This window comes from Dendronephthya gigantea, unplaced genomic scaffold, assembly GCF_004324835.1.
Source record: "Dendronephthya gigantea isolate DGI-Jeju-01 unplaced genomic scaffold, DenGig_1.0 000006F, whole genome shotgun sequence".
NCBI classification, from domain to species: domain Eukaryota; kingdom Metazoa; phylum Cnidaria; class Anthozoa; order Malacalcyonacea; family Nephtheidae; genus Dendronephthya; species Dendronephthya gigantea.
This window is the reverse complement of record NW_021163016.1, coordinates 868,004-885,035: the sequence shown is the minus strand read 5'-3', so window position 1 is coordinate 885,035 and position 17,032 is coordinate 868,004. Positions and strand designations below refer to the sequence as shown.

Genomic DNA, 17,032 nt, shown 5'->3' with positions numbered 1-17,032 from the left:
TGAAAAAGTAAAGACTCTTAGCTTTCATAAAGGATGTAAATTTGAAAGAATTTGGAAGCAAAAAAATATTGAGAAACATTTGAACAATTTTCGCTTCATAAAAGTACGTGAAATTGACAAAAAAACGCAAGTCAAAAAAAAAATTAAAAACATGTGGCTTCTAAAAACACTGAAAATTAAAAAATGTCCGACTAAAACTTTAAAAAAAGTTTAAAAATTTCCCGCCTTTAATGCTAATGTTTACTTACCTCAATAATTTTTTTTCACGAAAATTTGACAGGGTGATTTTCACGAGACTGAAAAAATTTACATTTTTTCACTTTTTTGAAATTCTCTTAGATATTTTTTTTATCAAGAAGTATTATGTCTTGGGCTACCTGTGTCAAGCCAGACACAGGTAGCCCAAGACAGACACAGGTAGCCCAAGACATAAATAAAGAAATTTTCGGAGAATTTTAAAAAAGTGAAAAAATCTTTTTGAGGACGAAAATTTCTTTTTAGACGAAGTATTATGTCTTGGGCTACCTGTGTCTGTCTTGGGCTACCTGCGTCTAGCTTGACACAGGTAGCCCAAGACATAATACTTCTTGATAAAAAAAATATCTAAGAGAATTTCAAAAAAGTGAAAAAATGTAAATTTTTTCAGTCTCGTGAAAATCACCCTGTCAAATTTTCGTGAAAAAAAATTATTGAGGTAAGTAAACATTAGCATTAAAGGCGGGAAATTTTTAAACTTTTTTTAAAGTTTTAGTCGGACATTTTTTAATTTTCAGTGTTTTTAGAAGCCACATGTTTTTAATTTTTTTTTTGACTTGCGTTTTTTTGTCAATTTCACGTACTTTTATGAAGCGAAAATTGTTCAAATGTTTCTCAATTTTTTTTTACTTCCAAATTCTTTCAAATTTACAGCCTTAATGAAAGCTGAGAGTCTTAACTTTTTCAAGCTTACAATTCATACCGAAATTTTCAAGGCTAATTTTTTTGCATTGCCAGGACTTGAACCCTTGTCCTGGGATTGATAGACCAGAGTCTTAACCACTAGGCCACCGCATCATTTGTCGAAAGCTATTGTTCTTTATTTGACCTAATCCTTTTCGATGAAGTTTAAATTAAAGAACAATTTCAGTGGAAAAATCGAACTTTCCCATGCAGGATTCGAACCTAGACTTGCAGCCTGGTAGGCCGTAGCCTTAACCACTGGGCCACCGCATCCTGTGTTGATACTTACTGTAAAATAATACATTTTAATACTTGAAGACAAAATTGTCGACTTTTTCAATGTTCCAAAAATCAACCAAATATGCTCTTAAATGAAAGATATTAGTCTTAGGAAGCCATTTTTAGCATTTTAAGACACTTTTTGAACTGTTCAAAAAGTCGTCAAAATTGACCAAAATGGTAAGGGATAAGCCTTGGTCAATTTTGACGACTTTTTCAATGTTCCAAAAACCAACCAAATATGCTCTAAAATGAAAGATATTAGTCTTACGAAGCCATTTTTAGCATTTTAAGACACTTTTTGAACAATTCAAAAAGTCGTCAAAATTGACCAAAATGGTAAGGAGTAAGCCTTATCATTTTGGTCAATTTTGTCGACTTTTTCAATGTTCCAAAAACCAACAAAATATGCTCTAAAATAAAAGATATTAGTCAAACGAAGCTAATTTTAGCATTTTAAAACAGTTTTTGAACAATTGAAAAAGTCGTCAAAGTTGACCAAAATGGTAAGGGGTAAGCCTTACCATTTTGGTCAATTTTGACGACTTTTTCAATGTTTCAAACACCAACCAAATATGCTCTAAAATGAAAGATATTAGTCTTAGGAAGCCATTATTAGCATTTTAAGACAGTTTTTGAACAGTTGAAAAAGTTGTCAAAATTGACCAAAATGGCAAGGGGTAAGCCTTACCATTTTCGTGAATTTTGACGACTTTTTCAATGTTCCAAAAACCAACATAATATGCTCTAAAATAAATGATATTAGTCTTAGGAAACCATTTTTAGCATTTTAAGACAGTTTTTGAACATTTAAAAAAGTCGTCAAATTGACTAAAATGGTAAGGGGTAAGCCTTGGTCAATTTTGACGACTTTTTCAATGTTCCAAAAACGAACCAAATATGCTCTAAAATCAAAGCTATTAGCCTTAGGAAGCAATTTTTAGCATTTTAGGACAGTTTTTGAACAGTTGAAAAAGTCGTTAAAATTGACCAAAATGGTAAAGGGTAAGCCTTACCATTTTGGCCAAAATTGAAAACTTTTTCAATGTTCCAAAAACCAACCAAATATGCTCTAAAATGAAAGATATTATTCTTAGAAAGCAATTTTTCGCATTTTAAGACAGTTCTTGAACAATTGAAAAAGAAGTCAAAATGGAGCAAAATGGTAAGGGGTAAGCCTTACCATTTTGCTCAATTTTGACGATTTTTCAATGTTCCAAAAACTAGCCAAATATGCTCTAAAATGAAAAATATTAGTCTTAGGAAGCCATTTTGAGCATTTTAACACAGTTTTTGAAGAATTGAAAAAGTCGTCAAAATTGACTAAGGGGTAAGCCTTACCATTTTGCTCCATTTTGACGATTTTTCCATGTTCCAAAAACCAACCAAATATGCTCTAGAAAATACTTAGGAAGCCATTTTAACTTAGTCGAACAGTTCAACAAGTCGTCAAAATTGATTAAAATTGAAAGGGATAAGGCTTACCATTTTGGTCAATCACTTCGATAACCTTAATTAGGAACAAGTAAATATTTGAAAGTCGTCAAAATTGACCAAAATGGTAGGAGTAAGCCTTATCATTTTGGTCAATCTTGATGATTTTTCAATCTTCAAAAAACGAACCAAGTATGCTCTAAAATAAAATATATTAGTCTTAGGAAGCAATTTTTAGCATTTTAAGACAGTTTTTGAACGGTTCAAAAAGTCGTCAAAATTGACCAAATTGGTAAGAGTTACGCCTTGCTATTTTGGTCAATTTTGAAGATTTTTTAATGTTCCAAAAACCCACCGAATGTGCTCTAAAATGAAAGAAATGTCTTAAAAATGCTAAAAATAGCTACTCAAGACTAATATCCTTCATTTTAGAGCACATTTGGTTTCTTTTTGGAACATTTAAAAATCGTTAAATCGAACCTGCGGTGAAAGGCTACACTTTTTTATATTACTTAATATCTTTTTGGTAGGATTTCAAATGAAATAAAAATTTAAATACGTTCAATTTAATCTTCGTGATTGATTTTCTCGTCTAAAACCCACACAACCTTAAAGCATGCTTGTGCCTTCGAGCACTATCAAGTTAGTTATATGCGGCGAAAGTGAAGCTAATGGTTACGGTTCGATTGTTTCGTATTTTCAATGAAGTGAAGTCAAAGTAAAGTACAAGAGTTAACAATTTATTTCAAAATAGGTTTAAAAGAAAAAAAAGTACAAGAATTAAGAATGTATTATAACACGTATGATCATGAGGCAACAAGCATGCACCTCGTACTCTCGTAGATAATATAATATAACGACGTCCACACATCATATGCGTAGATAATTGAACAAAGTACTTTATCTTATTATTTATTTATTTTACCTAAATCCTTTTTAAGCTCATATGCATGATGAAAAACATTTTTTCCAGGATTGGGAAACCGCCCTGTTTACTACCGGACTAAAACTAAAAGATATTTTCGAGTGGTTCTCCTGCAGCTCTACCAAACCTGCTTTTTTTTCACCTTTGCCTCCGTTCTTAGTCGGCGATAAAGGTTTTTGGTCCACAAAGAGCCTAAAGAAAACTCAGCAGCAATCCTCTTAGGATTTCCAGACTTTCGGATTTTCTTTTACCGTTGTCTCTGCTCTTATTCGGCAACAAAACTTCTTCGTCCACCGTCCTCAAATAGCAACTTAGCAATCTTCTTAGCACACCATCCACCTCGAATACCACCGAGAATTTCTTTATTTCTTCCATACTTCTCTCATTTTGCAATCTTCGTGAGCGTCGCCTAGCAACATTATCAGATGACGAACACATCTTACAAACTACACAGAAAGAAATTTATTGGAACAATTTCTCCTGTTCTCTCGCATTCATCTTGAGACATGGTCAAAAATTTCGTTAGCCATTGTTCGGCCTCTTATCAATTCTCCATAGCTCAATATGGCGCGGCAATTAGCCAAATTTCTCGCCTTCGTAATTGGCATTTTTTTGAAGTCGCTCTGCCGTGTATAAAACTTTATTGGTTTAATCAGTCGATTTGCTGTTTAATAAACTTCCAATTTTGAACATAATAAACTTTACCAATTGTTGTAATAAACATATCAAGTGATTCTGTAGTGGGGTAATATTCTCGGTGGAGAGATGAGTTAACAGAATAGAATAGAATCCTACGATTTAGGACCTGAATGCAAATTTGAACTTTTCAACTGCATGTATCCAAATAGATAGTACAACCAAAGTTACAAATTATGGCGCTATATTGAGCTATTTGAGTGGGCGAGATTTTAGCGTTGAAAAACACGTATATCATTAGTAAAATAATTTATTTTAATCCGTTTTATGAGTTAATAAACATCTTTCAAGTAATTTTGGCCAATATTAATCAGGAAAACTCAAGAAACATATTATTATTTTTTGCCTTTTCCTTCAGTTTTGTTGTGTAAAGAAAAGACAGCGACATCTTACTTGATAGCAAACTTGGCATTAGCGGATCTTCTCGTGTGTTTAACATTTTATCCACTATGGGTCATCGAGTTTATCCAGACTATGTAAATAAAGTTGTGATATGCAAACCGCTGAAATTCTAGGCCAGGCTCAGGATTGTAGACTTAGTGTAAACACGGCTCTTGTCTCTCGAGACATATAGCCAGAAACTCGCAATTATTTTAGTTGTTCTCCACTTTTAATAAACTCTTAATAACAATATGGTGCTACAATTAACAAATTTTGTCTGGTTTCAAATCCGCATTTTTCTCAAATCGCTTGCTTTAATAAAAATTTAATCATTGAACCTGCCGACATGCTGTTAAACAAATTACCAAATTTGGAACAATATAAACCTTATTATTGGTGGTCATTTTCATCTTAAATGCATGATCGCGTAAATATATCCCCCGATAGAAAATGTGGCAGTAGAATTCTACGTTTTGTTCGAGAGGTGAAATTTTAACTTTCCACTGTCGTCCTGGAATAGAAATTGAAACCAAATTTTCGTGAAATATTTAGCTATGGACTTGATTTTTTCAAAAATGGCAAACAATCGTGGGCGATATTATTTGCTTCTAGAAAACGGCCATAATTATTGATATAATTTAGGTTATTGTCTTTATTATTTTTAAGTGAGTCAATAAAATTCGCCGTCAAGTAATTTTTGTCATGGACTTATATAAAACAAATTTCTTCATTCACCTGTCATTCACTGGTACAGCGCCTTCAAAGCTCAAAAATGACTAACAGCACAACTCTCGTTCCAGTTGCCAGCAGTGTTCTCGTCTTTTCAGTTGCTTTCAAAATTATCGCGATGATTATTGGAGTATTGGGAAATGTCCTTATTAATATACACAATTTTTTTGTGTAAAGAAAAGACAGCGACATCTTACTTGATAGCAAACTTGGCATTAGCGGATCTTCTCGTGTGTTTAACATTTTATCCACTATGGATCATGGAGTTTATTCAGACTTTATTAAACATTGAGTGTGATCAGGACTTGTTTTGTAAGCTAAGTCGTTCTACCAGCTTGTCTTTGCTGTTTGCTTCAGTGGCAACAATTCTCGCAATTACTGTTGATCGTTATTTATATATCGTGAAACCTCTGAAATATCCTGTGATTGTGACACGTCGACGAGTGTTTTTGGCCATTTCTGGAATCTGGTTAACTGCTTGCTGTGTTTACGCTATATTTTACATTCACTATCAGAGTTTCAACAACAGAGTCAGAGGTTTCTGCTACATATCTCGAAGCAATTATTATCCTGTGGCAGTTCCTCTTATCTATATTCCCCTTTCTCTTATATTTCTTCTGAATTTCCGAATATTAAATGTCTCTCGAAAACATCGCAAACGAATCTTTGATCAATCCATGGTCGCAGGCATCAGCAACCACAACGAACATTCAGGCAGTATGAGAGTTGTACTTCGCTTATTTCAGGCGTTTGCAGAAGCGAAAACATTTTCTATTGTTCTTACAGTGTTGACGATCTGTTGTTTTTTATCAACAGTTATTGGGATCGTGTTATACGAGTTTTGTAGTGTTTCCTGCCGACAGGTTTGGTTCGTGGTTGTTCAGTTCGAGTTTTATGGCATAAACTCGATCGTGAATGCTTTCATCTACGGAATGAGGCATAACAAATACAGAAAAGCTTATGGACAAATTCTTTTTAAAATTCTGGACTGTGATTGTTGTTCCTAGTGTTTTGAAATTGTACTTAGATTCTGGAATTTGGCTAATTGCAAGTTGTTACCAAATCAATACTCAATTTATTCCCACGAGTTGGGGAAAAATATCCAGGTTTATCAGTGAAATCCGTTATGCATGAGACAACATTAGTAACTCAAAATTTCTCTCCTATACAGGATATGGAATTTATAAAGTCATTTTTAACTTCAATTGTTATCGTTGTGTCAGCTGTTAGCCGTTAGCTGTAACCCTCAGACAATCAGAAATCATGCACTCAAAATCTTGTCCGAGTTCTTCTAAAGGATTCCGGTCCGATAATATCAAAACAAAATGGCGAATGTTAAAGTATCGTTTATTTAACGATTAGACAACGAGTCCGAGTTGTCTATGAGCGAATAGTCAACGAAGGCGAAGCCTGAGTTGACTATCCGCTCATAAGCAACGAAGGCGAGTTGTCTAATTGTTTTAGTACACACCCTGTACCAAGATATATTAATTTCGAGGAAATAATCGATGCACCGCAAAATTCAACCGAAAAATAATTTAATTAATTCAATTTTATATGGTCGCGCGAGCAAATTTTTCCCAAACGTTCACCATCACGAATAGCTAGACGATGGTTGAGTAGCCAATCAGAATGTAGGATTTGTAATAGACAATAGTCGGGTGTATACTAAAATTATATAGAGTGACATTACAAACAAAATCAATAAACTTATAAATTTAATGAACAGCATAAAAAAAACTTTCAACTTAATCACAATTTAAACCAATAGGTACAAAGCCTTAAACTGGATTTTGTACTGTACATACTTTAAAATTGAATAAATATATACGTTAAGAAATATCGGTCTCTTTTCCCATTGTATCACTATTCATGAATGGGCTATAAGTGTCTTTCATTACTGGACAACAAAATGAACAGATATTAAATGCCTTTTATGATATTCTAATCAGCGCAGATTTATGCACGCAGTACGCTTACTACATTACCATGCACTTACTAGGAATTAAAATCCTCCTTACTGTACGTCGCGCCGTTAATTTTTCCTCATCCGCGCATCGTTTTAGGGAAACTGATATGGTTTGATTCCTACGCCTGATTCCTAAGCATGTATAACGCTGTTGATATAACCATAGAGATTATAAATAACACTAGAGGAGGCATTGGCCATGCATGGTATCGGAAACATCAGTCGAAAAAGAGACCGCGATAACGGAGGGCAAATTCAAGTCCCGGATGCTAAGCCAAGCGCTTATTGGCTACATCAATGCCTTCTTAGCAACCACGTTAGCAACAAATAAAATTTGCATTAAAAAAATTATATTCGTTTTTTAGGTTGTTTTTCCGGTTTTTGAGGAGATCCTCAGGTTTATCAGTGAAATCAGCTATGCATAACACCACTTTTTTAAATAAAAATTGCTCTCCTAGACAGGATTTAAATCGTCATTGATGAGACTGTCAACGCATAGCAATGTTCTAATACATCAACCGCTTTGACAAGTTAACGAAAATTTATTAATAAGTTTAAATGAAACCCTGATCCTGACAAAGAAAACGCTTGGTTAAACAATAAAGCGTGATTCTTTGTCAGGGACTCAGGGTCAGGGTTCATTTAAATTTATTAACAAATTTTTGTTAACTCGTCAAGGACGAGTAAACACTTGTTTAGCATTGATTTGCGATATTACTGTTAATTTGGCACCATATCGCTCCGTGTACCTCATGCACCTCGCCGAAAATAAACATTTTGTCAGTGTATACGTGCGCTGTCTGGCGTAATCAGTATAGCTCTTTACGACTATCGAGTGATGTGGAATTTTCAACGAGTGTCTAGCCAGTCCAGATAATTTTACAACGACTGACCCACCGTGGTTCTACTGTGCCTTAAACACAGACATATCCGAAACGTGGTGCCTCTGTAGCGGTGTATGGGTAATTCTCTAAAGTATTTTTTTGTGTTTAAAGGTGTCATACATATGAAAATTACTCACATGCAGAGAAAACGCATTACGCATTGCAATATATTATCGTGTACCGTGTAGTTCTATGTACATATGCCAACATACCGATTACCGATAACGATTTTAAGCATTTTTACATTTTTAAGCTCGAATGTAGGTCAGTGTATAGTATAGCTAGTATTCCACAAGAACCCAAAAGGTTCATAGGACAACATATAAAGTATAACAGAAACATGTGAAAACATTATTTTATAATCCATTTAACGGTGGTATGCATGCGGAACGATTGAATTACAACACAAATAACAAGAAACAGCAGTATGAACATTAATTATACGTGAAAAAACGAGTTACAGCTGGCCCGAAAATTTCGCCGCTAGAATTTCTGAATCAGATGTAATGTAACCTCGATGCTCTACTCTGCGTAACATGCATGTTATACCCTAAACAATGACGAATTAAGTTATTTACTACAGGAATTGCAATTACACGCATATAATAGATAACTTTACTAAACCGGCTTTAAAATTGACCTAGGTAACCTTAATAACCATAGCTGGGTTTATACGAAGCCTCAATCCTTGTAATACAAAAAGCATTAGCTACTTGATTATATTATTGATTATACTTTAATACAGGATACATTTCACTGTTTTAGAACATGTAAAATGACCCTGATGCACTCAACACGTCACCCTCAGGACAACGCAAATTTTATCTCGAAAGTCATACTTTGGTGGATTTTCCCTCTACTGTTGAAGGGTACCCACGATCCACTAACACACGAAGACCTTCTTGCCATCAGGAACGTCGAAAAATCGTGTCAGCGGACTTCCCGACTGGAAGAAAAATGGCGGCAAGAAGTCAAATCCGCGCGAACCTCGGCCCGGGAACCCAAACTTTGGAGGGCGATGTCTAGATATTTCACCTTTCAGGAATATTGGTATTTTGTTCCATCGGGGTTGGCCTACTTCTTGGGCGACAATATAACTTGGTTTTCGACGATTAGCCTGTTGCGCGAACTCGTCAGTTTCCATGGAGACGCCTCACGTTTTGGATGTTTTGTTTACGTCTATGGCATAGCGATTGGATCTTTGATGAAGCTGATTGGTCAAAATCATTTTCATTTACACGGCGCTATCCTAGGCGTGCGTGCACGAGCAGCGATCTTAGGTTTACTGTATAAAAAGGTGAGCGACGATAGCATACTGTTGAACTACGATGGCAAGTCTTATGAGACAAACACAGCTATGGTTCTGATACGAAGGTTACTTTTCTATGTCACTCTTTAATTTGAAGTCCTGTTATCCCATTTCCTAACGCGTTTTGCTCCTACCACATGGCGGAAAGTGATTTGAAAGTTCCACGAAAACATATAGCTTTTAAAAAATAGTCACACCCGCTGAGAATGACATAGGCGCTGTGTGAAACTACGACCTAATCAGGTTCGACATGAGTGGACGTAAACGCGGCAAAGTACATCTGGTTGATCGGATGCATCTGAAGAAAACTCTAACATTATCTGCATTTTTAGTATCAAATGTGGTATAACAACTGCCTAAAATAGACTGACTAAACACTTCTCGACGTTTCGACCTGAGGCCCTTCGTGACTTCGTCAGGAGAGTTAGTATGCTAACTTTCCTGACGAAGGCTCTCAGGTCGAAACGTCCAGAAGTGTTTTGTCTATTATAGGCAGTTGTTATACCATGCACATTTGATACAAAGTTGTTTGAAGACTCTGCCACGCTGTTCCCTGGTTATATTTGAATACATTTATAGTTTAATATAAATCGCAGATAATTACTTCAAATTTAACTCTAAAGGCTGCTCCCCATTTATGCGTTTTTTTTAAGCGCGGATAATTTAAATGCTTCAAAAGTTTTATTATTTGACACATGGTTCCACAATACATACTAAAATTTGTGGAAAACTAAGTTTTTTCGATTTACTCACCTAACTTTTTTAAATATGACATATATATATATATATATATATATATATATATATATATATATATAATTATAGGGATTTAGACTTTTACGTGCGTGTATACGTGCGTATGAAAAACGCGTAAGTGGAAAGCAGCCCTAATACATGGTTACCGTTCACAATGGAGAATCGGAAATTCCGGTCGATAAAGCAAACGGTGAAACAAACTTTTATCAGAAATTGTACCATTTGTATGCGCGGAGCTCAACCGTCTCACATCTAATTATTTTAGATTCTGCAGCTCAGTAAGTTATCTCTGGACAGCGGTCATGTGATGGAATTAGTATGCAATGATTCTCAGCGAATAATATTCTGCAGCGCTGAGTGGTTTATTCCATACGCGATCAAACATTCTCTGGATATCGCTTGTATCATAATATGGTTGCTGTTTTTCATCGGTTGGCAAATTATTCCAGGTTCTGTGTTTCTATTGGCTCTCGGTGTGACACGTGTGCTTCTTAATAAATTCGACTATAAACTACGAAAGAGCGCCTCGCAATTGTCGGACGAACGTTTGGGAGTCATCCGGGAAACACTGACCGTGATAGCCTCCGTGAAACTAAACTGTTGGGATCCAATATACGAAGATAAAATACAGAAGCCTCGATGGTATGAGTTACGAGTTTAGCTCAATTTTTTGTTTTTTATTAGGCATTGGCGCTCTTGCGTTGAAAAATCTAAAGATCTATCCACTGATAGATCTATCCAGTGAAAAGAACTGATAGTCTATCTAGTGAAAAGAACTGATAAATCTATCAGGAAAAGTTTTTTAGCTTCAATCTTCTCTCTATTGTAACACTAGATCAATAAGATATTTAGATATATACTTGAAATTAAAAGAGAATATCTTACAAGGATAGAGCTCAAACACAAATAAAGTAATGTAGATCAATATGAGTTTTATCTTACAAGCGCTTCTCCTTTAGGCAAGAGATAAAGTACAAAGCCAAGCGGTGGATCGTGATGTTAACATGCTACTCGTTTATTTCCTGTGGACAACATCTTGGTACGGTCATTACCGTTCTAGTTTTGGTGCTTACAAAAAGAGCCGATATTCCGTACCTGAATTTCTTTGCAATGATCGTGCTATTTCGTGAACTAAGCGAGAAAATTTGTCTGTGCTCAGGCGCGGATCTAGACCGTATCGAACGTGGCTCGAGCCACGGTCAGATTTTCCCATCCAGAATTTCCCATCTGCAATCTAATATTCACACATTATTTAGAAGTACATATTAATTCTTTGAATCACACCAAAATTAAGGAAATATATGTCTAAAACAAATAATTTGAGTAATATCTTTCGTAATCGTTGTCATATTATTACCAATTCCTGCTAAAAGTGGTAACAAATTCCCAATTATTATTCCTTGTTTCATATTACGATTGTTCAGTTAACACTGAACTATAAAATTTGCCGAAAGGTTGCCGAATTGTGCCGAGTATGTTCGGAAGCTAGTCGTGCATTCGAAGCTGCGATCACAGCAACTAGTTGACACGGTCAGCGTGCAGATTATTGCGCAATTGTTACTAAATATAGTAACGCTCGGACACGGTGCTGTGTAGCAAACCAATCACAGGGCAAGCTTTTGCCACGTGAGCCACGGTGCGACACGGTGCGACACGGTGGCCTGTTTTTGATTGCGCAATAAGCATGATAAACAATAAAGTTCGACACTTCTCGACTTCGAACTCGGATATAGTTTATACATAACACGTTAAATTGGTCTGTTCGCTGCATCCTGGCTGATTCAGGCTGAATCGAATGCATTAATACATGAATCCGTCGAAATTTTTTAAAAGCAAATCTAAGCGAGCATATTTCAGGGGAAATATCGCTCTTCAGGCTACAACATGATGGAATTATTACTAAAGACAGGCTTCGCTCGCTCGCGTTTACAATCGCAACGACAATTTTTAAACTGCTATTTCCCAAGAGACAAATACTGAAAATCTTTACCCAATGTCCTTGTAAGGTAAGACTTTTAGGTTTTAAATCGAACTATGGGCGCTCTCCTTTATACGGAAAAACGGCCAGACCGGTTCTGTTGTATTTCGGTAGTCGGTACAGACAAAAGTATATCGTTATTTACATCTGCCTATCACGGGAAATGCAGTTTCACCGCTATATTCTTAACGAAATACTCTATTTCAATTTAAAATATGACCGGTCCGACCTTTTTGGCCGCTTAATGGAAAGCGCCCTATGATACAAATTTGCATTTACGCTGTGAATAATTTGTGTATGCAAATTTCACGTTATGTTGAGTGTGAGTGAAATATCCGTAAATACCTTAACAAAAATTTTGAAAATGGTTTTGTGGTTTTATGAAAGTACAGGGATTTACAATATTCGCTTTTAAACGTTCCCTGAAGAATATTGTAGAACCAAAGCTCAGAAAATGTTTGTTTCGGAGGGTCCATAGCCCCTTCGCCATACGCCCCCACAACCCCCCCCCCGACCGGAAAATTTCTAGTCCAATATGACACGGTCAGATTTTCGGCTGGATCCGCGCCTGGTGCTTGCCAACGTCAATTCGCTATATTACCGACGTCAGAACTGCCTTAAAACGGATGGAAGTATTTCTGCAGCAAAAGGATCACTTGGATTTTGAACCAGATAAGAATAACCTGCTAAAATCGAGTTTTGGCCTAAAAAAAGAATCGACTAAGATAAATTTCAAAAATGATCCTTGCAAAGTTACTAGAAATAGTCCTCTTGGAAAGGAACAGAAAGTGTCTCTTGAAAGTGAAGTACCAGTTACATACAAAACCCATGAATCATCATATCTTAGCTTACACGACGTAACCTCAAAATTACCCCAACGAGCGTCACCTCATTTTGTAGGAGCCAATAGCGCAGCGATATTAAATGACGTCACGCTTAAGGTAGCTACTCCCAGTTTATTATTAGTCTGCGGTCCGGTGGGCAGCGGGAAATCATCACTATTAGCGACCATTTTAGGCGGAGAATTTCTAGTAACAAAAGGCTTCGTAAGATACTCGGGATCTCTCGCCTACGTTTCGGAAACACCTTGGGTATTTCCCGGGACCATCCGTGAGAATATATTATTTGGTCTACCTTACGAAGAAAACACGTATACCGAAACATTGCGAGCATGTCAGTTGGAAAAAGATTTGCAATCATTTCCAAAACAAGATTTAGCTGTTATTGGCGAACACGGGGCGACGGTGAGCGGTGGACAGCGGACACGAATTGCTCTGGCACGCGCAGTATACTCACAGGCCGATATATATTTACTGGATGACCCGCTGAGCTCCTTGGATGCAAAGGTGGCGAAAAATGTTTTTCGGTAAGTCAGTTTTTAAATAGAAACTGAGCTCTTTTCTGTTATTAGGTTTTTTTACAAAGTTATATTGGTTGAGAATTATAGCCAGTTTGTTGGGAATTATAAATTTCTTACAGGCATTGTATCCGTGGACTTTTGGCTAATCGAATAGTTCTTCTCACAACACACGACACCAAATATTACCACCAAGCAGATCGTATCGTTTACATCAGAAACGGGAAAGTCGAGGAACTTACGCCCCAAACATACGCTCCATCCCCTGATTCCAAAATGAAAAAACTGAACGAAGAGCATGACGAGAAAACAGTGACGTTGAGAGGCTCTGGTGAGCACGGAGGAGCGCAGACGTTGCAACCGGAGGAAGAGGAAAGAGAAACGGGAAGAGTGGCGTTTAATGTTTACAAAGAGTATTCCCTTTTCGGTGCGTCAGCATCAGTCTTGGTCGTTATCGCTTTGGTATTCTTCTCTGGTCAAGGTAAGAATGATTTACATTTACCTTTTCCTAATCGAGCGGGGGACTGGGTCTAGTCGCGAACCGCAAAGCATCTATGGACTGTTTGGTGGGACAGGAAACATAAGTCTGAAATCATTTGTCCCTCCAAAGAGTCCATGGATGCTTTGCGGTTATCGAGTAAACCCAGTACCCTGCTCGATTGGGAAATGGCCTTTAAGAGTGGCGTGTGGAACTCGTTGCATAATTTCAACAGATATTCGACTATATTTGAAGACATTCGATCTATTTTTCTTACAGGTTTGATTGTTTTGGTGGACTTTAATGCCTCGCGCTTGCCGAAGTTGGCAGAAAATGGCGAGAAGAGTTTTAATTATGCACTAATGCTCTACACACTTTATCTGGTCGCTGGTGTTATGTTGGTGGTTTTGGGAACACTTTTTATCTTTCTGGTCCTAATGAACGCTTCCTACAAAGTTTGTATACCGATAGAGAGCTAGTTATTAAGAGTTAAGACTAACTTGACACTAGCTTCGACTGTCATAGAGTATTCTTATAGAAAACTACGGAGTTTCGATAGCTTATAAAAAGAGTACTAATTACTAGAGTACAATTTCCCAAAACCAACTTGACAAATCGAGTTTGCATTGCTTTGTAATGATTTATCCAGTATTTCAGCTTCGCCATTCTTCACGATGTTTGCCGTCTAAGCATTATCGCATCCATTCCAGGTCCACAATAAGATGGTCAAGTGTCTCCTGAGCGCACCACTATCGTTCCATGCCGTCAATCCGGTCGGAAGAATTTTGAACCGGTTCTCTCAAGACATCAACAACCTCGACGATCTTTTACCATTCTACATCTTCATGGTTTGTACCTATGCAGGGCCAACCATAGCAACACTGTTGCTAGCTATCATCACGACACCTCTTTTAATCATTCCAGTTCTGATAGCAATGCCTCTCTTCTACTTCTTCTCAAAAGTTTATTTCACATCGGGAACCGACATAAAACGGCTCATGTCGATTGCTGGCAGTCCTATTTATTCCCATTTCTCAAACACCATGGAAGGTTTAAGAACTATAAGAGTTTATGGAAGACAAAAGGAATTTACAGATGAAGCATTCAGGTGCGTGTTAAGACTTCGATGGAAACTTTAAGATTGGCAAAAAGAACCGAAAACAAGAAAGTTAGTTATGGTAGTGTTAAAATAAACTATTGGTTTATTTAAGTTAGAACGATTGCAGCGAAATCTAGGGGCTTGTTTACTTGCAATTTTGCTGCCACTCTAGATGTGATTTTCTTCTTTCGATAGATGTTAACGAGTGGATAGTTATAAATGCTGTGATGTTTAGGTGCCTTAATCTAAGCATCCATAATTCACCCGCTCGTTCACATCTATCAAAAGAAAAAAATTGCAAGTGTGAACGGCACTTAAAGAACCTGAAATGTGGACAGAAACCGAGGTTGGCTTTGGAGGCCAACTTGTTAAGTGTTTGAACTGTTGATTTTTCGTAATTTCAGACGTGTCGACGAGCACCACAGGGCAGTTCTTTGCAGTTATGTCGCCATTCGATGGTTTGCAAACGTCTTCAGCATCATTTGCGTTACACTCGCGACAATTGTAACGGTGATGGTTGTGTACTTAATAAAGGACGCGTTAACTGCAGGTAGGTTAATATGCATTCGATGTAAAAAAGCTCAATCTATAAACTAGATAAGGATAAAAACAAATTTAGGCAAAGATAACCGTGCATATATATTACAACATCAAAATGTCGTTCTGTCTAAAATGACGTAGAAATGAGTCATCGTAAATTTCAATTTCAACAGTGTCTTTCATAAATATACACTGTATTTTCAAGATTTCTTGCTTATGCGAAATTTGCCTTTCGCTGTTCTTTTTTATATTGTCGACTGGTCAAGGTTTTGGTAAGAAAAGATAACTAAAGATGAAATTTCGTATTTATTTCTTCCAGCACTGGGTGCAGTGACTATACTTTATACCGTCAACACGACACAAATGATTGATTATGTTGTCAGAGTAACGGGTGACGTCAACTCACAGATGACATCAGCGGAACGTGTGCTTGCCTACACCAGAATTGAGCCTGAGCGCGGGCACGATGAGCCTGATATGCCTCCCGAAAATTTGCCACGCGCGGGCGAAGTTGTGTTTAAGGACGTTTCGCTTTCGTATCACATCGGTGGTGTGGACTCCTTGAAGAACGTTTCGTTCAAAATAAACTCGTCAGGGAGAAAGTCGGAATAGCTGGAAGGACTGGGGCGGGAAAATCATCTGTAGTGGCCGCGCTTATGCGGCTTGCAGAGACCCGGGGCGAGATTATGATTGATGGCTTGAATATTAAACATTTCAATACGCTTTCAACTCGCAAACATATTTCAGTAATCTCGCAAACACCGACTTTAATGAAAGGAACAGTTCGACTAAATCTTGACCCGTTAAACCAGCACACAGATGAAGAGATATGGAATGTTTTAAAACAAGTTAAACTCGATTCTGTTGTCACAAATCTACCTGAGAAATTTGATTCAGAACTAAACATTGGCGACACGGGTTTTAGCATCGGCGAAAAACAGATGTTAAATCTCGCACGAGTTTTGCTGCAGAATAATAAAATTGTGATCTTAGACGAAGCGACAGGAAAGATGGATGAAAGCACGGAGGAAGAAATTCAACAAATAATCTGCGAAGTGTTTAAAGACTGCACAGTTATCATCATTACACATCGACTGAATACGATACTGAAATGTGACAGGGTGATGGTATTGGATCAGGGTAAACTTATGGAATTTGACCGGCCTGGCGTGTTATTGAACAAACCTAATGGGCTGTTAAAACAACTGCACGATAATGCTTAATAAAAATTAAACGAACAAACCTTGAAAATGGCTTATAATAGAAATCTACAACCATA

At 36.9% G+C, this 17,032-nt stretch overlaps 1 protein-coding gene across 1 annotated transcript; it reads left to right on the top strand.

Moving 5' to 3' along the window:
• The first annotated feature begins 9,011 nt into the window (after window positions 1-9,011).
• Window positions 9,012-16,971, top strand: LOC114516573 (multidrug resistance-associated protein 4-like). The gene is made up of 9 exons (XM_028536100.1): window positions 9,012-9,533; window positions 10,567-10,943; window positions 11,261-11,452; window positions 12,851-13,645; window positions 13,759-14,117; window positions 14,394-14,569; window positions 14,825-15,222; window positions 15,618-15,763; window positions 16,073-16,971. The coding sequence occupies exons 1-9, from the start codon at window positions 9,012-9,014 to the stop codon at window positions 16,363-16,365; spliced, it is 3,258 nt and encodes a 1,085-aa protein (XP_028391901.1). The 3' UTR covers window positions 16,366-16,971.
• The last annotated feature ends 61 nt before the right edge of the window (window positions 16,972-17,032 follow it).

Excerpts from the sequence above, each read along its gene's own strand:
- LOC114516573 (XM_028536100.1), top strand. The coding sequence starts at position 9,012 with ATGACCCTGATGCACTCAACACGTCACCCTCAGGACAACGCAAATTTT. Across the intron at positions 9,534-10,566 it reads TAGGTTTACTGTATAAAAAG|ATTCTGCAGCTCAGTAAGTT; the intron begins GTGAGCGACGAT and ends TAATTATTTTAG. Across the intron at positions 13,646-13,758 it reads GTGGCGAAAAATGTTTTTCG|GCATTGTATCCGTGGACTTT; the intron begins GTAAGTCAGTTT and ends AATTTCTTACAG.